General features: G+C 40.3%; 1 protein-coding gene across 3 annotated transcripts in view; it reads right to left on the reverse strand.

Annotated features, from left to right (window-relative positions):
* MCTP2 (multiple C2 and transmembrane domain containing 2) overlaps positions 1-26,314 on the reverse strand; it is a 125,070-nt gene that overhangs the window by 8,252 nt on the left and 90,504 nt on the right. For all 3 annotated transcript variants that reach the window (XM_077185422.1, XM_054641957.2, XM_077185423.1), the window contains 3 exons: positions 14,519-14,641; positions 11,658-11,699; positions 1,587-1,696 (listed from right to left, as the gene is read on the reverse strand). In XM_077185422.1, coding sequence (XP_077041537.1) covers positions 1,587-1,696; positions 11,658-11,699; positions 14,519-14,641 — 275 coding nt within the window. The remainder of the gene's footprint in view (positions 1-1,586; positions 1,697-11,657; positions 11,700-14,518; positions 14,642-26,314) is intronic.

A 26,314-nucleotide genomic window follows, 5' to 3' on the forward strand; every position in this document is an offset into this window, starting at 1 on the left:
AAAAACAGGATTTTATTTCACTCAGACCTCTCATCTGCAAGTCGATGATGGACTGAAGGTGAGAAGCCACTGCTAACACATCTTTGGAATTACTTTGTTCCCCCTGTGCCATTGTAAGACATAAACCTATGCCCTGCACCAAATGTTGAGATACCTGGACTACAAGGATGCCTGCTAGTCCACAGGAGGATTTATGGATTTGGGCATCTCTGTTTCACACAATCTGCCTGCTAACTTCATCATATCACAATGATGGGGAGTAGGAAGAAGAGAGAATGAATCTGGACCACTTATCAGGCTATAAAATAAGACAAACTTCCCTTGACAGATAAAATTAATAGGACGCTTCAAGAATTACATTTAAGCTTCAATAGACGTATTAAATATTAAGTAAAAATAGGTGGGAGAGGACCCATCATTATCAATCAATGTAGCTTAAGTTAAAGCAAAAAAAAAAAAATAGCAAAACAGCTCAATTGAGTTAAACTATGAAAACTCCCTATGATTGTGTAACTGGAGTGACAGACGGAAACTGTAGCACAATTCAGTCTGTCACTTACAAAAAAAACTTTGATAGCAATTTTTTAATGGCACATCACTGCCGAGCTACAACAGAATCCTTCTGAAATTACATCGAGCGTCCACATTAATACCCAACGTGTTCTTTAAGGCCATTGTTAGCAAAATGAATACAAGAATTAATAGTGTTTAAGTGCTTGGAGTCTTCCTGCCATGCAGCTGGGCAGAACAGTGCCCTGTTCATAGACTGGAATACATCTCTGGGCCACTTCCACCCCAGCTGGGGTGTCCAGCGTGGCACCACAGCACATGTGGTTGCTGTATTTTTAGCTTGAACCCAGCTCCTCATTAAAGTGAGGCTCGGTCACAAACCATCACTTTGTGTTCAAAACAGACAACAATATGGATCAATTAAGCTCCAATAAAGACCGAGTTATAAAAGGTTTGTGTGTGTTTGTCTGTGGGATTTTTTTTATTTTTTTTTTTTAGGCTCTTCACCTCCCTCCTGACCTGTAAGGTCAGGAATACCCTCTGTGTGTCCCCCCTGCCATGGGACCCTGAAAACCCCCTCTGGGCTTCCTCGTGGCACCAGCAGGAAGCAGACAGCTCAAAATGGCAAAGACAGAAGAAGATCAATGTGTTGGCCAGGGACACAAGTGACTGGTGACCCCAACAGCCAGGTCAGGATGGGGAGGGCGTGGGAAAGGCAACACTGACCATCAGTACCCACTTTCTGTGATGGGACTGAGAAGAAATGCCTGATGCTTCTGTGACAACATCTTCAAGCATCGTCTGTGGCACCCATGACTCCCCACCCCATCACAAAAAAGCAAAATTCAGGCAAACATGAAAGCTGCATCAGTAAGGACACTGCTTCTCCTCTTCTCTGTGCTCTGCAAAGGTGTTTTGGAATAAAAGACTGTAAGAGAAGAAGCAGTGGTGGGACTGGCCAGCTTATCCTGCTGCACCTTGCAGCCATTTTTGGAGCAAGACAATTACTCCACCTTGATCCTCCTGGTTCTGATTCATTTCAAATCATGGTCAAGCAAGAAAAGGTTATTACTTACTTTTTAATCCTCTCTCCAAACGATGCTATTTCTTCCAGGATGCTTTGAACAGCTATGATGATCTCTTGGACCATGTGGATTCTCTCAATCAGCCCCTTTTTCTCAGATTCCTAATCAAAAGAAACCAGAAAACCAAAACTTTTAATAATTTGCTAGGGTGTTCACAGACACACGGTGAAAATAAGATTTCCAGCACTGCTGATCCATCCGTGACCTCAAGTATTTCACTGAAGGAAGGACAGAACAAACACCCTGGGTTTATCACACAGAACCAACATTATTTGTATAGATCCCTGTATTTTCTTCCTTTTCCTCAACACATGGGCAGAGGTTTCTTCATCTTCTAACACAACCTGACTGCAGGATCTCAACCAGGATTTCACACAATTGGATGCCAAAGCATAAGAGGTGCTGAGAACCCCTGGTGTGGAGTGCTGGCTGCTCAGTGCTCCACAAAAACAAAAATATTCTTCTGCAGAACTTCTAAATATCACATTTCTGAGCTTTGTAGGCCCCTCACAGCCATGCTGGTTTGTGTATATAAATTAGCAGCAAGATAGTGAATGCAATATTTTTGAGCATTCTGTATACAAAGACTTATTCTTTTACTGGGGAAAAAAAAGGATGAAAGGAAAAAATGTCATTTTCCCTTTGCAGCGGCCATCTCAACTTCATTTCTTACTGCTTATTTTAGGCAGCAACATTACAGGACATTACTACACATGTGCAGAAATAAAAAGGAAGCACAGAATGAATTAAAAATCAAAATTACTTAAATCAGGCTTGAAAACCAGTATACAATTATCAGCATTCAGCATTTCTTTGCCAGCAATCTAACACACATACAGGCATGCAAATTGGCTTGGTTGCAGATATTCTTGCAAGAAATCAGCAAAACATTCACTTATTACAAAATGCAGAGCCCTGGACACTGATTTTACATCACATTTAGACACTTAAAAATCAGTCCAATTTAGAAATAAAAAAAATTTTAAAAAACCAACAAAAAACGAACCAACAAAACATTTTAAGCTGTGTTTTAACCAATCTGTTCCCAGAGAAGGGAGATGATGGTAAAGAGCATTTTGTATCCGTGGCCCACACCAGTCAAGGCAGAGGAAAGGGTGGGTGGGAATGAGCAAGGGCCAGAGACTTTTGCATCAACACTGCTGCAATTCTGCCTCTGGGTTCTCATCCACATCCCTCCTCCATGCAGGACAGGGTCAGAGGCTATTTAAAGGTCACACAGGGCCACAGAGGTGAGGGCTTTTGCTCCAGCATTTTTGGCATTACCAAGCTGGCAGAGGGTCTGTATGGGGCTGAGAGAGGGCACCACTCTGCAGAAGGTGCTGGAATAACCTGTGACCCTTCCCTGGATGCTGACAGGCAGCCATGGGAATGCAGCCCTTATCCCACTTTGAATTACTTACTGCCCATTTCTCTTCCCAGCAATTTTTGAGTTTAAAAAGCCAGCCAAAACCACCACGGAGTTATCAAGCTCCAGACATTTGAATATTTGCCTTTAGGTTGCAAGTCAGTGCACAATGAATAGAAGCAGCATTTTAAATAATCACACATTTGGGTGTGAAAATGAGTATTTTTACATTAATAAAACAACCAACAAAAATGAAACCCTTGGGGTGTGAAATAACCCCAGAACAAAATAAATAAATAAATAGTCAGTTTATGTGAAAATAGCACCAAAAAGTCATTTTCACACAGCTCCAGTTATAATCTCGTTAGGCTCAAATGTAAATGACACATTGAAATTATATTTAACTATTTCCTCACTGGAATGTACAACAGTGCTTTGGCCATAGCTGGCTTTTTTCCCACCAAACTTGGAAGCAGAAGCTGAGGAGCAGCTCATGGAAAACCAGACAGTGGGAATTTCATTCTGTCCAAATTCAGGCAGAGGGGTAAAGAAACCACTTAAATGAAGTGATATTGCAGGGCAAGCCTACTCTTGCTGCCCAGAGCTGCAAGGCAGATCATCTGCCAGCTCTGCCTGCATCATGCTGACTTCATTTACACATCCCCGATGGAGCTCAGAGATGTGGTGATAACACAGTTTAACCAACACAACACAACTCCTGCTGCAGCCACGAAGCAGAGCATAAAATAAAAATAAATAAACCAGAAACTGCCAGTCCCTAAGTTATGACAACTGCATGCCCATGCTCACCTGGCTGCATGCTAAAATCACTGATGCAAATATGGCCAACCAATGAAAAGGCAGAGGGAAACTGGGATTAGAAAACCTCGCAAATAAAATTAGTTATTCGAGAGAAAAATAGGCTGCAACTGTGTGTATGCACGATGGGCATAACTGTTTGAAAATCCTGGGAATTTGTCAACGTCATTTCTTTGTTATTGCTGTTTGGTTCTGGAAACCTGCAGTCTAAACACATGGACAGGATTATTAGATCACTGCTTAAGCAACGTAGAAGCAGACAAATGAAGTACAACAAATGGGATTTTCCAAATTTTTTAGACTTTGGAGTGTTGCTTATGCTATGTGAAGCCAGCGCCTCAGAAAACACTGTCAGAAGCAGTAAGAGTCCATCAGGATGAAAGTCACTGGACCCTTTTATCAGTAAATGGGCACTGTTATAGAGAGAGCTGTATTTGAACACTACCATGTTCATAGAAAATGTAAAGAAAGAATCCAAAATGCATCTTCCACTACACACACTTTCTCATCCATGCAAGGTCCCACCACCCAGACAATTCTTCTCCATCCTCTCCAGGTGTCATTCCTTTCTGATTTCTCTTGGACTCCATGTATTATACTGCTTGAAAACTGGATTTGGATACCCATAGCTTAAGATCATGGCTCAGAAGCTTTTGCATGAATTGAAAACGAAATATCCTGCCTATTTCTGGCATTTTTATTTCCCTAAAACCAGTCGTGATAGCTTCCATTAATTCAAGGCCTTTGTCTCCTTTATTTCTTAGCTGATTACAGCACTGTGGGTGGACCAAAACTGGTCTTCAGCCTCTGGGAAAGAATTAACTCCATCAAAATGAATTTACAGCTGAGAATTAATTATATAATCAGTGTGTTAGTTCAACTCTTCCTTGCATATCCTGATTTAAGAATCCTTCATTTCTACATTAATTGCCTGAACAAAACCACAAAAGGGGGTTTACAAAAGATTAAGCATGTCAGGGGAGGGAAAAAAAAAACCCAACAACTCCAACCAAGACCCAGCAATTTCAGAAATTAAGTCTTTTGTCTCCAGCTAACATACACCAACTTGAACTCCGAAATGAAGAGACCAAATCTCTGCTGTACAGGAAGATGCTCCTAGATTTTTCCATTTCTCAAATATGTAACAGTTAAACAGGACATACAAACAGACTTTTAGGGTCAGTTGCAAAAGAAACTTTCGCACAACCACAGCATGGAGGGGCTCCCAAGGCTGAAGACTTTAAAAGAGTGGGAATCTGGGGCAGACCAGGACAGGATGTCCCCAGCACTCACACAGCAATTCACAACGGGTGAGCTGCAGCAGTCAGAGCTGGTCTTGCGAGGGAAAATCCTAAGAGTTATGGGGGAAGACACTGAAGGCAAAATTCTTCAATCATCTGCTCTGGAACAAAGGCCAAATGCCACCCATTAGTGCTTCTTCTCTAGCCAAGCATCCATTACTGAATTCAAAGCCTGGATGGTGGAGATCCCCTAACTTCTTTTGATCATTTGTTTCCATGATTAATAGCTTTCATCTTTACAGAAAGCTGTTTCCTATTTTTTAAATCTATCCTTCAAATATTTTTCCTCTGGATACATCCAAACCAGCAAGCAACGCTCCCAAATGCACAGACAAATTTTGCTGTTGTTCTCTAAGTGTATTTCTGATGTATACTGCAAGTATCATCAACAAGGAAAAGTTAGGCTTGAAGCCATGGGTAAGTTCTACATAATTCTTGCTCACTTGGATTTCATAGAAAACACTTGCAGAGAAAAATCTTGCATGCAACTTTCAAACAAGTGGTATTCATCAGCAGATTTCTGGCATGCCAAGGGGAACTCAATATATAAAGCTGAGGAACACTTGGGGGCAAAGATGAGGAAAAGGGGAGGAGAAAACATAAATATGGATTAATGAAAAGGAGGAAGAAAACAGGATACAGGCAGCTCAGTCAGGAATGAAAATCCTGAATCTCTTCAGGGATTGGAAGAATTAGTCTGCCTAGCCCTGGGCTGGCCTAACTTTCAGGATTAGCTTTCTTACAGTAGCTGTCTCATTATGCTACTGCTGCTACAAGCACATTAGGGTGATGTTTTACCAGGATTTATCTAATGTACCAGTTATTAATTCTTCAGTGTATTAGCAACAAACAAGATTGATGGAAAGGGAAAAGAAAGGAAAATAGCTCAGGCATGCATTCCTTTTTGCTCCACTATTATTCTGCTTTAAAAAAAAACCCAACAAAACATGCTGTAGTTATTTAGGGAAAAGCAGAGCTAGGCAAAGTTGGATTTAATTTGCAACTGCTCTCTGCTGGACTACAAAACTCAGACCTTACCGGTGTCCAGCAAAAGCTGTGCCAAAAAACATCTCAGGGCCAAAACACTCGTCCACGAAGAACTTCTGAAACCAAAAGGATTTTATTGGGCATAAACAGCAGACCACTGGCCTCTGTTGCCAGCAGGGAACACTTCACTAACGCTCCAGTCTAGCAGCAGAACGAAGCTCTTGTGGGAGGTGGCAGCCATGGAGTGACAGACAGTCTCTTGGTAGCTAAAATGAATTCCAGGCAGAGCTTTGCAAGCAGTCACCACAGCAACCTTGAACTGGTTCCTGCCTTCCGTGGGAGCCAAGGGCTGTCGAGAGGAGCCCAGCGATGCGCCTTGCTGAGTCACTGCCCTGCCCCGAGCTGCAGAGTCTGCTGCGTGCCGAGGGGAGGACGGGCACGCGGAGGGGACGGCTGCCAAACTCTGAGCAACTGCCTCGTGCAGCCCTGAAACTGTGCATCACAGGATCTTTTTGTTTATTAACACCATGCTGCAAATGTGCCTGCCTGTGGAAATTTAGCGGATCCAAGTGTACTTGAAATAATTACCAAATAGAGGAAATGCAACACATACAGGTCAATTTATGCTCTCAGTTAAAAAGGTGTGAAATCTGGAATAATTCCACCAGAGCCAATAGAATCACTTCAGACTGGTATGAAGGGGAGCAGCATCGGTCTTAAAAGGACACATTTGGGAGGAAATAGCACATCATCCTGCAGCTCAGGCTGGGGAACACTCCCTGAAGGGCAGAAGATGACCACTCCATGCCTTGTCCAGCCATACCTGCACTTTCTCTGCCTCCATTAGATGAATTTCATCCATACACAGGGGACCAGCAAAAGTCTCCTAAGCCAAGTCCAAGAAGAATCTTATGTGAAAAACTCTAGGTCATAATTCAGTTTCTTTCTCTATGCACAGGCATGAAATGCAGGTAGTTTAAGAAGCATTTTTTGTACATGCTCACGTTTTCATAGACGTGTAAAGCAGCCCAAAGTCCACTGGTATTGCCACAAGTTTTCAAGCAGTATCACCAGTCACAATAGAATAAAACACAATTCAGGTGAGGAACACATGCTTAAGAAGCAAGAATAAATCCTGAATGGAGATAAAAAGTCATCAGTTATCTTTCATTTAAAAACTGAAAAGGGAAAGAAAATAAATTTTGTCAAAATACGTGCTTTCTCCTGGAAACACATGAGACTTAAGAACAATCACATGGTTATTAGACTTAAAACTACTGGATCATCATCTATAATCTAGGTAATGACCTTCAGAATTTGGGGTACAGGAGAAAGAGGTATCTATTCATATATCTGACCAATTTAAAAGAAAATTTAACAATATTATAAACAGTTGGAATTTTTAAGAGAGGAGAACTCCCTGAGGCTCATCTTCTGGGTCCAGTGACCTGCCTAGTCACTTAACTACTTAATATTTTTCTAGAGATTTAGAGAAGTTGCAGTGTTGGCTTTTACCTACATCTAGGTAGGTAATTCTCCTTAAGAGGGAGAATTCTCTACCACCATTCTCTCCACCACCTCTAAACCTATGGATGGGTGGCTCATGGCACTGATGTAAGAACTGTGCCAATTTATGGGATGCCTACAGATAAGACCAGCCTTGGAAAATGGTTCTGTGTAATTAAGATTTAACAAGAGACCGTTTAACTTCCAGTTTCTTGTACAAAGAAGGCTCCCAGGAAAAGAGCAAAGCAAAACCACAGCAACCCCTGCACTGGGTGTTCTTGCCCATAGTTTTGTGGAGGACATGGATGCTCCTTGTCAGTCTGAACATACCCTGTGTATCACAGGGCATTTTCAAGTCCTTACCATCACTTCTCTTCAGCAATCTTAATGGGGGATGTTGAAATATTATATTGCAATTGTTGTATTGAAGAGAAAAAGAAAAAAAAACTAATGAAATTATTTATACTTCCAGGGAAGAAAACAATGAGATGATATTGTCTTGAATGACCTTTCCTAAGTATGGGGATATAGCATCTTACACAATAGACTCTTGGTTCATGTTTCAATTACTGACCTTTACTGTGGAGAAAATTAATGCAATTTTCATCGTAATCCACCCGTACAAATAAGATCCATACGGAAGGTTTCCACATGCTGAATCTAACTCAAATGGAAAATGTCAGCTCTTTGCTACTGGATGGATTTGACTTTAATTTGTTCGGCTGGAGTCTTTTTGAATTGTGTTCATCAAACTTTGTATATCTTTTGTACCTACTTTTGACAGAGAATTTCCTACATTAAAGGCATTAAGTTTTTATTCTTTGGTGATTTTCTTCCACTTCTGTTTTTTTTCCAATACATGAGACACTAAACATTTCTTGGAAGTTGCCAAATAACTTGGCTTAAAGCCACAGTATCATTTGGTTCTTCCCTGCTACATTGCACTAGCCAAGCAGGACTACACTGCCTCACCACAGGACAAAAACTCTTTAAAAAAACCCCAAAAAATCAACAAAAACCTCACAGAGGAATTGTTGTTGATTTACTTTTGTCTCTGATTTTCTTTTGAATCAGTTACCAGACCTGAAAATAGTAGTAAATTAAGCTTTGTCTGTTGTGGAGATGTAAACCATTATTCAGACAATGGAGAAGACTCCAAGGCTCTTTTCAGCCAGGTGCTATGACACGATCATTCACAGGGTAACTGTCTGCTCTTGAAACTCCACAGTCATTATCAGAAACAGAAAAAAAAATTAAAATAAAATAAATAGAACTGGTCAACAATCAGACAACTTAAACTGAGCTGCATGCAGCTTGTCTATACCTTCTTACTGGCAGACCAAGGATGCTGCAGTGATGCAATTTTAAAACAATCCTTACTCAGGCTGACAGAGCCCAGAGCTGACAGGACACAGCCTGAACTCTGTGTCCAAGATGGCACAAATCCGAGAAGGCATTTATCCAGGGAAGAGCTGGTGCCAAAGGGACAGAGCACTGCTATCTTTTACAGCCCTCCATGCTGGTATGTGGGGAGGCAGAGGGGGAAAGGACAGGGGAGTCAGCAATTAAGCCCTGTCATTTAAGACAGATAGTCTAGGTGGAGGGAGTTAATCTGCTCTTGGGTTTTTGAACTAAGTGTCTGTGTATTTATAATTTGTAAACAGTTCATCTCTTCGAGGGTGTGTTACAATTCCCAGAAGCACGGTCTGTTATGTCTAACAGGCAGCAGAACCCAGAAGGGCTCTGTGTGCAAGTATTTTGATACAGCAGGATGACAGGAAACAGAAACAGTGACCTCGTACACCACAACCCAACTAGCAGATTTCAACTTTGGGAGCTCTTGTATTAGGGAGGAAAAAAAAATACACAGACTTCTTTTTAAAGTAGACTTGTCTGTTTAAATGTTGACATTGCCATGAGATAGTGTCATAAAATTACATTTTTCTTACACTCCCCAGAGAGCATTGGCCACCCTCAGACTTGGAAAAGTGTCTTAGAATGTTCTTAATGTAATTAAAGATGTACATAATGTACTTAAAAGATGCAAGTCATGGGAGTGCAAGTGCAGCCCATCACTGCTGCATGGGGGTACACACAAGGCACAGTAAAGACATTAAGGCAATTCTGCACAGCACTGGCCATGGGACCAATGTAGGGGCTGGCAACTGTCTCTTCTGGCAACTCTGTGCCAGAATTCCATCCATAACAACTGTAATGTTGGGATGTAAACTGTTATCTTCATGAGAAAGCCTGCTGGGGGTATCTGGTGTGAGAGGCTTTAGCCAGTGCTACCAGCCCTCTCTCTCAGAGTCCTGGAGTTTGTGTGGAATGGAGACAGAGGCAGCTCCCACTACAAAATGGCAAGGCCAAACCATCAACAGCTCAACGCTGACTCCCAGGAGTTTTACCAAACCTGCACACTTAGTTAAAATAAACCAAGAAAGTGAATGACAGTGAAGCTGTTTTGGGGGAGACAAAAACCCAAAGTCATTAAATCCATATTGAAGTGACCCAGTTGTATTTGCACAAAGAGAACCAGAGTCACTGGAGTTAAATGTAGGGTAAATGTAACCTAGAATATCTTAGCAGCAATGAATCTATTGCACATCACAGGAAACAGAGGATTTGATACCTATTTATTACATTCTTACTTCCCTTTTCCCACCTCAGCACTTGCAAGGGAAAAACAGAAACATTAAAATAGAAGATATAAATGGAATTGTTCCAGTGAATAAGTTACACCTTCAGGCATCACACAAATAGTACGTACAAGTGTCTAGAACCAGGTACCCACTAAATAGAAATTATTGACTTCTATAGATATACAGTATTCTTTTGAAAAAGATGCAACTTTCCTTTAGCAACTTTTGAAGAGTTTCAAATATCGGTCCATTCACTTGACGAATTTTACAATACAAAGAGTAAATTATAAATGAGAACATTTAAACAACTACTGTGTGTTGCAAGAAACCTGTAATTCAGCTGGATTGCCGAAACTTCACTTTGTAACTTTGATGGATTTCTGGTTGCTCATTAAAATATAAGCACAGCAGAAGAGCAAGTTACATTTAAATAACTACTCCCATCAATTAGTCTGCTGAGCTTCAGTCCTAGAGTCTGTGACTGAGAAGAGTTAAGGTGCACTTGCTAGCTGCATTATTGATTTGCTTCTTAATGATCAACAATTTCACTGTAGCATTTTTAAAACATAGAATATTCAAGAAGAGTCTTATTAACTTAGTATGCAATTTGAAAGTTTCACATCCCCTCATGAACATTTTCTTCCTAACAGCTAATGTTCCTTTGCATGCTGTTGCTCGTTAAATAATTCCTCACCTTTTAGCTTTAAAGTATTTATAGATTATCAGATCCTCCTTCACTTACTTATGTTTTTTCAAGCTGTATACATTAAGTTCTCTTAATCTTTCTTCGTATGTCATGCCCTCTAATCCTTTTATCATTTGTCACTGTGGTTTGATAAACTTGGAAAAAAATCCAATGAATTTTTCACAGTGAGAAGAATGAGTAAGTATGTTCCAATAAAATAAAAAACAGGCCTTGCCAATTCCAATTCTTTCCACATTTCAACTGCTGAACTAAAACTGTTTTTCTTCCCAGGGTCTGAAAGAAATGTTGAGAAAATTCTAACCAGCCCTCCACAAATGACACCAATTCTGGCCTACTGAAGTGGAAATGCCAAATCGTTTGGGGAAAGCCATTAGTAGGGAACGTCTACCAGCAGCAAGGGGGGATTGCACATCCTTGTGTACATCCCTGCACCTCCTCCACCACACACACCCCTGCTGCAGGAGCACATTCATGAGCATCTGCCCACTGCAAGGCCAGGCACAGCCTGGCACTGCTCAGAGTCAGCTCTTGTTCAGCTCTTGCACAGGTACCGCCACTCTGGGGTGTTACACAACCCAACCCCTTCCTACTTTCAAACCTGCCAAGCAGCAAACTGCTGACAACTGTCTTCCCAGTTAATACAGAGAAGAACTGAAGATTTATAGAGAGATTATTTGTTTGTGTTCTCCCACCTGCCCTCTGATTCTAGCCAACACAGCTGTGAGATATGCTTACCTTATCATCTTCATCCTCGTCTTCATCCAAGCCCATAAGCTCCTGCAGAAGCAGATGTCCATATTATAAAACACAACACTTATTTTTTAGTGACAGGCAATGTTCAAAAAGCTTATGATACTCCCACAAAGTTTCACTATACAATTTTCTCCCACTTCTATTGAAAGTCATTTAAAAAACCCACCACTTTCTCCTTTCCAAACCAGTGTTTTATATTCAAGGACCTTTCTTTTTTGTGGTATTCTGAACAAAGCATGCAATACCCTATACAAATTTTAAGTCTAAATAAAGCACTAGTGGCCGTGTCCAGTAATCTGAAGGCAACAGGCTTTCAAACACATTGCCAACTTTTACTATCTGTAAACAGCTTTGTTCTCAGTCTTGCAAATGAACCAACTGGTATGTCAAGGCTGAGGACTCTATATTCAACTTGCTCCATCCCCACTGCCACAATGACTGCTCCCTCCCTTTAGGGCCATTACTGAAACATTAGACTTTAGAAAACACATTAGTATGAACATAATCAATCTCACATAGAATCCCAGTCAGATTTCTATGCAGCATTATTTCCTCCCTTTAACTTCTGTGCTGACAGGTAGGACAGAAAACAAAAGGCTTGGCGAGGGCTTGGAATTAGGAGCACTTGGCTTTCAATTCAGGTATTTAACAAGCTGAGCCTTTAACAGGGTCCTCCAGTTTTTTTCTTGGTTATTTAATAGCTACATTTGAATCTGTGTACTACAAGTTTAAATACAGCAAACATGCAAAGAATGTGAAGAATCACAATAAAAAGATGTTTTGAATTTAGGGTTTCTTAGGGGGTTGGGTGTTTCTCTTTTGGAGTTTTTAAATTTCTTTTTTTCCTCTGAATAGCAGTTTCATCTAGGATGTAAAAGGTACTCAGAGTTCAGATAGCCAGATTTATTCTTTGGCTCTTTGGAATACCCTGAGCAGCTGAATTAACACTGATCATGGTTTAAATTTCTATAGAAGCTCCCCATCTGTAAATCATAAAACATTTTACCAATATTCATGAATTTAGCCTCCTGGCAAGTGGATCAGGAGTACAAGGTTAATACTGTTATTCACATTTTATAGTACAGAAATCAGAGAGAATTTGAGGTTCACTTTTGCAAAGACTCTTGCTTGCATTCCTCTGTATACACAAAATGTGTATGCTGGCACACAAAAACCAAAGGCAGTGAATATCCAGCCAAGGCCTGAAGAAGCAAAAAACAAATAAATGACTGCGTAAAAAGCATTGGTATTTTGAAGAAAACCTTTTCTCATCTGCAGGACAGATGTAACTGGGGCTAGCACCTGATTGTCTATTTTTGACCTACAGATGGTTAGAATCATAGACACACATAAAAAAGGAATCAGGTAATATTAAAGGCACTTTGACTACTTGTTCCATATGATCCCAATCCTGCAAAGCACTTTGGCAGACGTGTGATTTTGCTTATGCAAAATGCACCCCTGAATTTCATGGCATGGCACTGCTTACAGAATGTGTGGCAGGAAAAGAGCCAAATTCCTGATGGACCTTTCTTTAGTATTACCACAATTAGCTGTATTTTTAGAAATTGCCTTTTTGCAGTGTCCATCTGATGCTCTGCTCAATTTTTCTGTCTCATGTGAGACTCTCCTCACCTGAACATGCAACAAACCACAGGATGAGGGAAGGGGCTGGAAGGCACTCTCTATGTATTTTTTTTCTGGGTAGGTTATTATTGTTATTTTTTACTGCCTTTTGTATTAAAAACAAAAACATCTGTTAGCCTGGGATTCTCCCACATGGGAAGTTCTGCTTTTCTTGTTGAAATCGAGTAGTCACTGAAGACACACAGTATCTTTCTGCATTATTCTGGACTTGGCTGAAACTGAAGAAAGGCATTTCTTTTACCGTGTTTTCAAATTAAGCCTCCTCTGGTCTGGATAATGCAACTTCTCCTGTTTTCTAAGAATCTTTCCACTTGGGAGTGGATGAAAACTAAACAAGGAGCAAATTTTCACATGAAAACTAATAAACATGCCATTGAATTTTTTTATTCTAGGATATTACGCCTTTGTGTAAAATCCACTTGACTCATTTAGGTAAAGGTATTCTTCATGGTTACCAATGTCAATCATCTTTTAATCAAAAGTTAGAAGGAAGCTATCCTTTGACTTCCATTTCATTACTGTATTTATTTCACTTTTAAAAACAGAATATTATGGATATTCATTAATTTACTCCCCTGTCCAGTTCTAATTACCATTGTTAAAGACAGTGGTCAACATCAAACAATCATTTTATACCCCAACAATAGAACTTTGTCACACTTGGTGGTTATTTCTGTGTCTAAACCTTTCTTTCTCCCAAGTTAAAATCCAAAGCCTAAATTTCTGGGGGAAACAAAAAACATTTTTGGGTCTTTAAGAGCTGATGGGAAAGAGAAGTAAAAGCTTCTTAAGACTTCAGATCACAGGACAAGGCTTAAAAGAACTACATTCTCCTTTGGATTCTATTGACTTTCCTCTTCTGTGAAACACGAATCATGAGTGTGTTGCAGAGTGCAATGGCAGGAGGGGAATGGCTTTCAGGAACTTGCCGCTTTGCAAACCTTTTTTAAGTCTACTTAAAAACGTTTGTAGGTATTTAGTAAGCAAAATCCACCTCCTACACACTCTCATCTTCTCCTACTACTCTGAATGGTTTATTTCTCTAATTGAATAATGAAAATTGAGAGGGTTGAGGTTTCTTTTCAGTAACTTTGAAACAAGAGTGTTGTTTAGCTACAAAATCAACTTAATGCCATTAGAACGTGTGACACTTCACTCAGGCAAACTAAGACTGCCAGAAATGTCACTCTACTTGCCTGGGCATCCTGGGCATTATTGACCTTCCCTGTTGTGACGAGGGAGAAATTGTATGCAAAGAGCACCAGCAAGGCCAGGGGCACCATGTACAGCTCCACGGTCCAGACAGTGACCACAAACACCTGGAGAATACACACAAGTGTGGAAAGAGAGAGACACGTAAGAAAGGCTGTCAGTCATTACCACTGTGCACATTCATCCTTGAATCTCTGCTAACCCCACCCAGATTATTATTATTATTATTATTATTATTATTATTATTATTATTATTATTATTATTATTATTATTATTATTATTATTATTATTATTATTTTGGCAAAGAAATCTGCTCCCTCTGTTCCGTGTGAGTTCATTAGGCTGCTGCTCCCTCCCCTGTCCCTGGGGAAGGAGAAGCCATGAACATGAGGTGAGCCCAAAGCTTCTCCACTCCTTCCTGGGATCCCTCCAGCCTGAAAGCCTTTTGTCCTTAGTGCTGGTGTACAGCAGATGCACTTAGAGAGGTCAACCTGCTCCACTCATCAAACTCTAACTGCCAGGGGGTCTTTCCCAGGCTAGGGAAGAGAATTATCCTCTTGTGCAACAGGAGCCATGGAGCTCCCTTGTCACTCCACAGGGGATGATCAGCAAATGCATCCTCCCCATTAATCCACCTATACTCTTGGCACGCCAGCTCAGAGAAAGGACTGTCACCTTGCAGGAGGCCAGGCCTCAGGCTGCACATGATTCATTGTTTTGGAAAGGGATCCAGTCAGCCTAGTCCCCATTCTCATACTCTTGCCATTTTTCAGCACAGCATATTCTGATTTCACTGGTTCTTTGGAGTCTCTTTTCCTAAAAACCAGTATGAGCCTGTGTGTTTGGACTGGTGTCTGACAAAACCCACTAAAAGCAAAACCAGAAGGCAAACTGGAACTGCAAAACACACAAATAATATGATGGGGATCTAAAAAGCACATAGGATTTTTCAAAAAAACTGCATCAAGCCAAACTGCAATCCTATCTTACAAGTACCAACAACACCTGAACAGACTGCAAACTTGGAGGGGTTGGCAATGCAAAGTTAATAAACTAAATCCAGAACTGCCATAAAATGTATGTTGTGATCCCATTTCCTTTTCTACTCATACATAGTATTTCCAGAACTGCCTAATGCTGGTAGCAACTTGAAGCTATTTTAAGCAATCTCCTTCAAAGACAAGGCACAAACACATTTTTCTGATTTTTCTTTCCCCAAAAGAAACTGGTTTGATCAAAAACAACAATCACATTTTTAGAATAATACAGGTTAATGGAAATGAGTCAGATCCAGTAGAACTATCTCAAACAACTACAAAGAGAAAATTCTATGGGTGATGAGGAAACTAAATCTCTACCTCCCCTCATCCTTGGCTTGCCAAATACTACATAAAAAGACAATGCTGGCAGTTGTAGAATGGGACATTAATGGCAATGTATTTTGTGTTATGAACCTGAAAGTGTAACCACTCTGTACCAAAGAAACACTTCCCATTGCATTCAGCAGTGTGAGAATTTACACCCCCACAAGATAGCAGCTGTTTTAACTTTTTAAACAAAAAGACTTGTCTGATGTCAGACAAATGGCCAGTTAATACCTACCATGGGCCAAACACAAACCAAGAAACAATGCCTGTATCCATAACCTTGCCCAAAGAGCACTTGCATTTTCTGGAGTGCACCTGATTTCATGTTAGCTGTTGCTATGCAAGGAATTTGACTGTCATCCTGTTCTTGGCATTTGTTGGCCTGTAAAGCAATCTTCAAGATATATTCATCTATAAAATGGGCTGACATCCAGGAAATACATCCCCATGTTATTGATTTGCAGCACAGGAATGTGGAAGACAATTTGGTTTGGGGTTTTTTTTTCCCTTTTTTGATCCTGTTGTTCAACATACTAAAAAATTAGAAGTGATAATGATTCACACAGCCACATTTCATATGTAAGCAAGGCAACAGAAACACGTGAATCCAGGCCAAGAACTGGTACTTGATTTGTCTTATAGGAGTCTTGCATAACTTAAGCTAATAAAACCTTCAATAGTTTTGATATTCTCAGCTAAAACATCCCCCATAAATGAAAAGCTCCAACCTGAACAAGTTCCTCTGAAGCTATTCCAACTCCCTTGGATGAATATATGCTTGTCTTTTAAGACAAAGTGAAGGTGATAACAGCTTCTGTCCTACCCTAAATGTTACTTAAAGAACAAGGAAAGGACCTGTTATTATACATATCTCCACAGCTATCTTTCTCAGGCACACATAGATTAAAAAAAAACCACATACATATAAACATACATCCGATCCTTGCATAAATTCCTTTCATAGAAATTCTCATTTCCAGATATTAATTCCCATTTCCAGATATTAATTCAAAACATTTGCCTCAGCCCAGGGGAGGGGGTTGCATTTGCACCACCTCCCTGGGTAACAGCAAACTCAGCCTTCCCTTGATGCAGCAAAAAGACCCCACCAGCAGCCAGCCAGGCAAAGTCCTACAAGGAGTCAATGAAGCTCTTGAAGAACCTCTCTTCATTCACTCAATTGCAGGACTTGACCCAATTTTAGTGCATCTGTCACCATCCTATGTGAACATCACCCTGCTCGGCTGCAAGTGCAACACAACCTTGCAATCACAGGTCATTCAGGCAAGCTACGAAGCCAAGACCTTGGTGATTTTAGATCTTACAGTACATTTTGTGTATTATTAAGTTTCAGACCTCAAATAAAGCTTCATTACAAGATCTCACTGTGGGCTCAATGGGTAGCTGAGGCATGCTGTCTCCTCCTTTCTAATGCTGGCTGGTTAATCAGCTGCTGAGTTATAACTCAGACAGTGAAGCTTTGATAGAGCTCCCACATCTCCTTAACAAGAGCTGCTTTGCTGCTGTTGCCACAGTACAGGGAACTTTCATTACTGTGACACGACACAGACACAAGACAAATTGATTTAGCTATTCAGAAATTATTTAGCCTCGGAGGTATGGGAAATGATTGCTGTGAACATACAGTACATAATAAAAGTTCAGAGTGTGTTTATAGAGCGAATAGAAATATTTCTGCTGTTCTAACAGCCTTTTGAGTGGTTCTGCAGCATCAGTTTTCAAAGCAGATCCCCAAGCAGGCCCATGTCCTATTATCAACTTTCAGTGAGCTCCTTGACACTGACCACAGCACCAGCAGCCCTGTGACACAGATACCCACTCCCCAAATGACAAGGTCCTCAATCATGCATGTTTTTACTCTCTCCTCAGTGATACTTTGTGCCTGGGAGAAGTTCTTGATTTATGCTGCCTAAATTATTTTCTTATCAATATTTTTATGCCAAAACTCGGGAGTGCTTCAGCTGCTGATGTAAGTAACTGCTAATGCAAGGAAGAGTATCTTCTTGATTTCTTGTCATCCCCAGTCTGCTTTTGCCTAATGCATAAACTAGAAAGAGAATCCATTAGCAGGTTCAGATCACTTTCCCAGTGCCACAGAAGTCAGGGACACAAACCATGGCCCTGCTTCAAATGATCCAGTTTCAACAAACCATTCCTTTCTTCAATGTTTCTTGTTGCTAGACCAAGTTCTGTCAGACACAATCCATTACATTAATTGATACTTTTTCTGCTGGGCTTCACACTGTTCGTGGGGGAAGTTAAAAGCACAGCAGCCAATTTCTAAACTAAGAGTTAAAGTAGTAGAAGCGAGTTTTCCACACTACTCCTTTTAATGCAGTTTGAGAGTATAAAAGCCTATTATAGAAGTGAGCACTTTAATTCACAGCATTCTAAAACAATGATGAAAAAGAGAAACAGAAATAGGATAGACCTATCTTGAGGGAAAGAAAGAAAAAAAAGAGCTCTTGAAACTAATATTTAGCTAGAGCTCTACCTAAAAGACAACAGCAATATCACAGCCTTAGAGAAAGGACCACTTGATTTCAGCTGATTAATGTGTTGCTATTTCAAAGGGCCTAATAACTACAAGTTAAAGCTCTGGAGGTTTGGGAGCCGTTTCATCTGAAAATCATTGAAGAGGGGTCCAACTGTTCCTGTCAAGAAGCATGGAGTTTGAACAACCATGAGAGTGGCCCTTTTGACAGCAGCACAAAAGATGAGAGAAGGCAGTCTCAACTGAAAGTAAAAACAAACCCTTAGAAACACGTTTCAAATCTGGTTTTTCTGCCGCTCTGGTTCCAATTTAGCATCTGACTATTAAGACCAGATTTTAGACGGGTGTCTACTAAAATATGCCCATAAAACATTTGTCACCAGCAAACCCACAGTCATGGGATAGAACAGTTTCAAGAGGCTTAGAAACCTAGCACAAGATAGGATTTTCTGCGTGATTTTTCCACACAATAATTACCATTTTTCTAACTGCAAGATTAACAGGCTCTTTTTGACCTGGCAAGCCTTTATGGTGCAGTGAGGGATGCTGTGTTGTGTGACAGAATAACTCTTGGACAGCACCAGTGATGGGAGGAGAGTGATACATTCCATCAGATGGAAGAAATAAAAGTGAAAGGAGATTAAATGCATGCGAGGAACCTATGGTATAAAGTTATTTTCTTGGTCAGTGCAGGCTCCAATGGTAATGAAATGCCTCATCAGCAGAGCTGTGAAAAATATTGTTTGAAACTCCAAGTTTCAAAACCCACAATTTAACTGAACTCTAAACTTCTAACAGCTTCATCAAAAGTTTCCTCGCGATTTATAAACACGTTCTGTGTAACTTGTGAAGGCACGAGAAAAACTTGGGCTGATACTGCTGTGAACGTCCAAGTTTGGTTTTGAACTAAGCTACACTAAACCAGATCAGTGAATTTGATTTGAAAGAGAAAGACATTCTCCCCTTTATTTACAGGGGAGAGGAATTCTGTATTTTTAACTTATTTCTGGGCTACACACTTTCAGGTTGCCATGAACGCACAAATGAACTCCATAAAAAAGGAGCGGTTTTTGAGAATAAATATTCAGGGGCGAATTCTCGTTTTTTTGGGGGGTTTCTAGGCTTTCAGTCCCTCTGCTGCAAACAAAATACAGGATATTAGCCAATGACATAAGATACTGGCTCCCCAAAAGGGCACTCGAATCCCTTGGAGGCAATAAGCCTGTCGACAACAAATTATTTCTGACAGATACTTATTCCTGCCCTTAGACAGGGAGAGCACAAGAGCAGAGGAGAGAATGAACACACTCACAGAGAGCAGTACATTTGTGCATATGTGCATATATAGCTGTGCATATGGAGACATCTCTTCCAGATATGGGCACTGTGGATGCAGGAACACAGCAGTGCTGAGCCTCCACTGACAAAAATCAGGGTGCCTGGTGAGGGCCCAGCCTGACTGGAGTGCAGCAATCAGGCTTGTGCTCTTGGGCTGGCATTGCATAGAATAGTGAGAGTATTAAAAAAAGGAAGTTATGAAAAAAAATGGAAATTATCTTCATACAGCCCCATCTCAATGCTTCATAAAAAATGGAAATTATCTTCATACAGCAAAAAAAAAGGTTGAGGAAACCACATAGCATGTATTTCCCACTAAAGATCCTCTTCCAAAGATGCATTCCAGAGTCACTTTGACTGATACTCTCCTTCCCACATTCACCTGATGCTCCCTCACCTCACAGCGTGCTCTTACTGCACTTCACAGCCGCGAATGTGGAGCTCAAGGAGGGTCAGTTCTGAGCAGAGTCACTCCCTCATTGCAATGCTGTGCTGGAGAACGTGGCAGGAAGAGAAATTACACTTAAATAAACCAGCACTGGCAGAAGAAACCTATTTACTTTAGATTCAATTTGTTTTTTGTGTCCCCGGCAGAAGAACGGGGAGCATCTCAACGGCGGCGCGGAACGTGCGCTGTATTGAACGGCAACGACCAAAATCAAAAATGACCTGAAGGAATGGAGGGCTTTAAATATTTATGCCACATTACAAATCATCTCTGCATTGCTCCACACACCAGCATACAACTTACTAATTTTTTTGAGGGTGTACCAGAAGGCAAAAAGCTCTTTGAAGTAAGTGTGAGCACGACTGGAATTCAAAACCAAAGGCACAAAAAATCCACTTCAACATCCCAAAAGCAAAACCAAAGAATCAAACTGTGCCCCAAAAAACCTCTGTCTAATGTGTGACTGCACAGAACCAAGAAGTAGAAATAAAGGATATGTTTGCACAATTTGTTTTACCATGTGCATAAAGCTAATGGTTTTTTTTTCCTCAGGTAATGCCTTGGATAACAAACAACAGGCCATGGTTGCCCAACCCAATTGTGTGCATAGGCTAAATGACACAAAGCCATGTCCTGCTCCCATATCCACATCCCAGCTCTTCTTTTCCCAACTGCATCTTGCCGAGTGAATAGCCCAGGATGAGCTGAAGGAGGAAAAGGGGGGCCCAACTTGTTGGGAAGTAGCCAACTAGTGCTTGAAAATTTACATCACATGTGAGGATTCAACAAGAAAAAGGAGCAAAAGAATAAAGCCTGTGGAGGAGGATGGGAACTCTGGTCAGCATGGTCACAAATTTTACAAAATATTCAAAAGCAAAAGAAAAAAAAAACAACAATGTTCCCTACTCCCAACAAAAAAAAAAAGGGATGCAAAACCAACAAAAATAGCCCCAAAAACATGTGAAAAAACTCATACTGTTTAAGTCAATATGTGTTAGGGCCTTTTTTGTCATTGCCTGATTTAGACTCTTCAGGGGGATCTCATTTTCTCTGCTGCTGGTAGGAAGTAGAGACTCATTTGTGTTTTAAATGAAAGCTGTGATTCATGTGCAATCACAGGACTCTTAAGAAATGATGCTTTAAGAAGAAGCATGTTCTGCAAAAGTCGCAGAGAAATCAGAAGAGCTGACAATATTGCAATCTGTTCTCCACCATCCTCTTGGGACACTGCCGTCGGAAACTCCATCAGGGAAGGTTGGGATGCTACTCTCAAGACTGCAAACACTTACAAAATGTCCCCACTCTGAGCCTGAATTACTGTTGTCATTAACACGTTCAATGGATTTATCCCCTACTCATAACAATGCCTGGAATCAGAAAGAGATAACAACAAAACAAAAACTAAGCTAATTAAAAAGGGACGGTTTTCTTTCATTCTGATTATTTTTGTTACATTAATGAGGTTACCCAGCCTAGAAAAGTGGAATCAAGATCCATGGATATATTTCTGTAATGAGGAGGTCAGGGAAGAGACACTCAGTCTAAATTTATTTCACTGAATTTATCACTTGTAAAGTCTGTGTGTAATTTAAGATTTCTATATTGCATTCCAGCTATTTGACAAATACCTGGCACATTGGTCAGTGTGGATGATAATTTCCAACTCGAAGGGGCACATGCCTGGGGGTGTCACCTCTGTCCTCTAAAGCACGTGCATTTAACCCTCAAAGCCAACACCCACGAGTCTAGTGGGTGCCCCTGTCCAATTTTCTTGTGGTTCCTACTTTATCCCTAATCCCTAGAAGAGGTTAAACCAAAATCAGCTCCAACAGGAGTTTTGGGTTCTATATTTATGTACGTACAACAGTTTTAGAGTAAAAGATTTCAAATCCTTTTAGGCGGCAGACACTGAAGAAATAGCTGTTTGCCAACATGCTGACTGGTCTAATTTTTCCCTCATGCTTTTATCTAACGTATTTTACATTTCCTGTGCCAAGTAAAATACAGTTAAGACCCTCAAGCAGTAAAGCTTAAAATCAGAAAAAAGAAAAAAAAAAAAAAAAGAAAAATAATATTACAACCATTTTCTATGTTTTGGGGTAATCCTCTGGGGATAAACCAGGGGAATAAATCTGCATACTATTTCTAATGGGGTTACTATCACAGAGTAAGGTGACCAGAGAAGATCCCAAAATAAAGAGGGGGTGACATGCAAGAGAAAAAAAAAAATCTGTTGTTTTATATCATAGATAAATTAAATGGTCATTTTTAATTCTCATGTTTTGGTTTGATTATCAGTAGGATCACAGCTCTGGAATTATTCTCTTACACAAAGTTATAATCTATTTGCAGGGAAGACAGGCATTATGCAAGTTAAAAGCCTGATCTTATAGTAAATAATTCTTCCAAAAAGCACCAGAAAAAATATTTGTGCTGTTTAAAAGAAGGCAAAAAGTAGGCAAATTTTATTTATTCTGGATAAGGTGACTACCTTAAAAGGGTCATGAAAAAAAATTATCATTAGCTGAGCTGATAAATGTCCACTTATTTGGAGATGTATTTGTTAACATTTTGGGAAACATTAGCAACAAGGGACAGATGGTGACGTAATTGTTCACAGTGGAAGGAGTGGTGGTGGAAGTGCTCTTAAATTTGGGCTCTCAACTGGGTTCCAGTTGGTAACAAATGGGAGTCTTAAATGATTATGTTTAAACTACTTTAATGACTCCTCCTTCACGTTCATAATGTAAATTAGAGCTGAATGGGTAAAGGAAAAAGAGCTCTCTAATAAAGAACATGTTAAATTAGACTGTGTTCAGTGAGAATCACACATAAGGTTACTACCCTGGCATCTCCAGCTATGGCACAGGGGGGAAAAAGAAAAAATCAAAAACCAGGTTTGTAGAACCTGGCAGTAAACCCAGACGAATGAGGGATAGATGATTGTAGCACCACTGGTGCAAAACTCCCTGGTAATCTCTATTCCAAAACCTCCAGTCCTAAAAAAAACATTTCCAGACTGAAACAGAGCAAAGGAACAAGACAGTAATTTTTAAAAATCCCAAACTGGTAAACGAAGACCACAAACCCAGAAATCTAAGAGCACCTCTAAAGCACATATAAAGCAGTGAGATTATATCCTTACAGGCAAAGAATTCCAGATTATTTATCCTCTGTCCTTAAGCTGTACCTGGGATTCCCCAACACATCCCCATGCCAGAGCCCAGCAAATCTCCTTATCTGCCTGGGATAGATTTCCCACAGTGAAGAGGAGAAATGCAGTTCATAACCCCAGTCCTCCCCACACCTGACACACACCCAGGACACCAGGAACAGTGTGATTACACAACACTTAAACAATTCCAGCAGGTTCATAATCTGCAGTGTGACAAAATTGCTGCATTACAGAACAAACGCATGGAGCTGACTGAGGCTCACTGTAATTATACCCTGGATATGTTACCATTGTAAGCTAACAGCAGTGACACACAAAAACACCCCCTGTATATTGACAGCATGACTATGTAATAGAGATTTTCCACCAGCAGACCTGTAGCATTTTGCTACCCAAAACACAGAATAATCTTAAGAAAAAAAAAAAAAAAAATTAAAAATTGCAAGACTCCCGCAATTTCAGGCAGCTGTTCAGGTAAAACTGAAGCCAGGAGATTGTTTATTTTAATAAAGCTATTATATGTGCAACTCCAAATTAGGAATGGCAGGAGACTGGGGGATGCCTAAACCATCACCACCTGTTTGCCCTGAAAATCAATTAAAGTCACACTATCACAGCAATCCCTTCCTAGCTAATAAAAGTTATACAGCTTCAACATGCAGCTTTAGGTGCTTTGAGAGAATGTGCCTGAAATCGAAATCCTGAGTCTCACATTACTTCAACACTAAACACAACTCTGAACCACTGTAAAACTTGCTTTTTTGGGGTTAGAGAAGGTGTTAAGAGCAAAGAGATCCCAAAATGCTGTTTTGATGCAGTGGATTGAACTAATAATCAGTAAATTCTAACGATTCAGCCAAGAACATTATATAGAGTTTGAAGTAGGAGAAAACTGAAGTCCTTTATGACACATGCCTGTTCAACATATTCTGTGCTGCAGAACAGATCCAACTTTACAAGTTGAAAGCAAGGGCAGTAGAGACATCCCAAGTGTTTTAGTAATTAAACGAATATGCATAATGAACCATATGCCCAAAGGGCCTGTTCTTCATGTGGGCCAGATTTTTGTTTGAATTTTTAATTTTTATATACAGATGAAACATTTCATGTAATATAGCAACAGTGCAAAGGAACATGCTATGCAGGAAGGGAAGGAGGAACTACCCATCTGAGAACGATCAGAATACACTTGATGAATTCTGCTCCTCAATTTCCGATTCAGAGCCAAGAGGGCTTTAAAAAAAAAAAAAAAAAAGAAAGAAAGAAAAAAATCTTTTTCTCCTTTGAACAGCTGTATTACTCATCTGCTCAGAGTCTAGAAAAGAGGCATTGAATATATGTATATTTATATAGGTCATATTTATACATTTATGTGTAAAATGGATTTGATACACCAACACATTTAGATGCTGCAAGACTAGAAAAAACACAGACACTATCAAAATTGAAAAGCTTCTGATCCACCAGAAAAAATAACTACAGGATGGCTCTCTGGTCTGCAGGACCTGTCATGTTGTGTGAGCTGCAGTGAAACAGGACACACTCACATCTGTCTGTGAAACAGGAACAGGCATTTGGAAAAAGATGGGTCAAATTCCACTCCTGCTACAGTAATGTTGCCCTACTGTGAACGTGAGGATACCACGGCCTTGTTGCAGAAATATTAAATCTCCCAAGTTCTCCTGGGGTGGAGCAGTCCTTCTCCTCTCTCAGTAATATTTACCTTTTTTGCCATCCCTTGCCCTTGAAGTGCTTTCCAAGCAAAAGCAGCATCCTTTGCAAATGAAACCTATTTTAAATAACTGGACTGCCAAATAATAAATTGGTTCTTCTAAGTGGTTCTGATCCACTGGGCAAATTTCTCCTTTGCTTCAAAAAACCAGTGGCACTGTTTTTTTTACCACACTGACAGGTACTTGTCAGTGTGGACATTCTGGTTCAGAAGCAGAAAAACTTTCCTGCCTTGAGCTTTCCCAGCTTTCTGAGCGCATTTTTGTTTCAGGTTTTATGGACTAAGAGAACTCAAATGCTAATCAGACTTAGTGACGGAGAGGAAAATTTTGGGAGTAAATAGCAGAGTGCCCCAGAGTAGCTGAGGTGTGGCACTGCTCTGGGATAAAAAAGCTGTGGCTGTGAGTGCCAGACTCAGTCCCACAGAGATGTGCTGGGGAAGCACCAGCCCAGCAATAAGGGATGGAGACCATAACACGAGCACTTCCCAATTAAAAGGGTGACTTTTCATCAAATTCAACAATTAAACTTTTTTTGGCACTTCAGGAACTCCTATAACCAAAAGTGGCATGGCAATGTAGGAGCAACCCTGGTCTCAGGACTTAGAGTATTTAAAGGCTGGAATAGCTCTAAATAGCAGCACTCCTTGCTCTCAGTCCTGATTTGGGGTCTGTGCTTTTGCCACTGCTGGGTTTGCATGATCTAGTGGTCTCCATGGAAAGACAGATAAACTTCAACAGCTGTCAGAAGACAAAAATTGACAAGGAGCATCACCTTGCCTGACTGTTTAAATCCTTTAAGGAAGTGTTGCAGCAATTAGAGAGGGAGTTTAATCTTTGCAGAGTGCATTAACACTCTCCGACCTCCCAGACAATAGATCAGGCCTCAGACACATAATGCTTCCCTAAGGCTTTTTAACCAGAGCATTTGATCTCATCCCACTCTGTGTGTCTTACTGTAGGTATCCCTGTGTGAGACAGCATTCACTGGGCACTAAAGGACCACTGGCTCTGCCAGTATTCACACAACTTTCAAAAAATAAAAGCAGGAGTGGCTTTCATTGCAAGGCATGCTGCTGCAGAAGTACAACTTCCCAGAAGGAGAAAAAAAAAAAGAAAAAGAAAGAAAACAAGATTAAAACCATCCAGAGTAGCTCTGCAAAATGTCTTCATTTTTATTAATCTCATATTTCCTTTCTACTGCCA

Source organism: Agelaius phoeniceus, chromosome 13, assembly GCF_051311805.1.
Source record: "Agelaius phoeniceus isolate bAgePho1 chromosome 13, bAgePho1.hap1, whole genome shotgun sequence".
In the NCBI taxonomy this organism is placed as follows: domain Eukaryota; kingdom Metazoa; phylum Chordata; class Aves; order Passeriformes; family Icteridae; genus Agelaius; species Agelaius phoeniceus.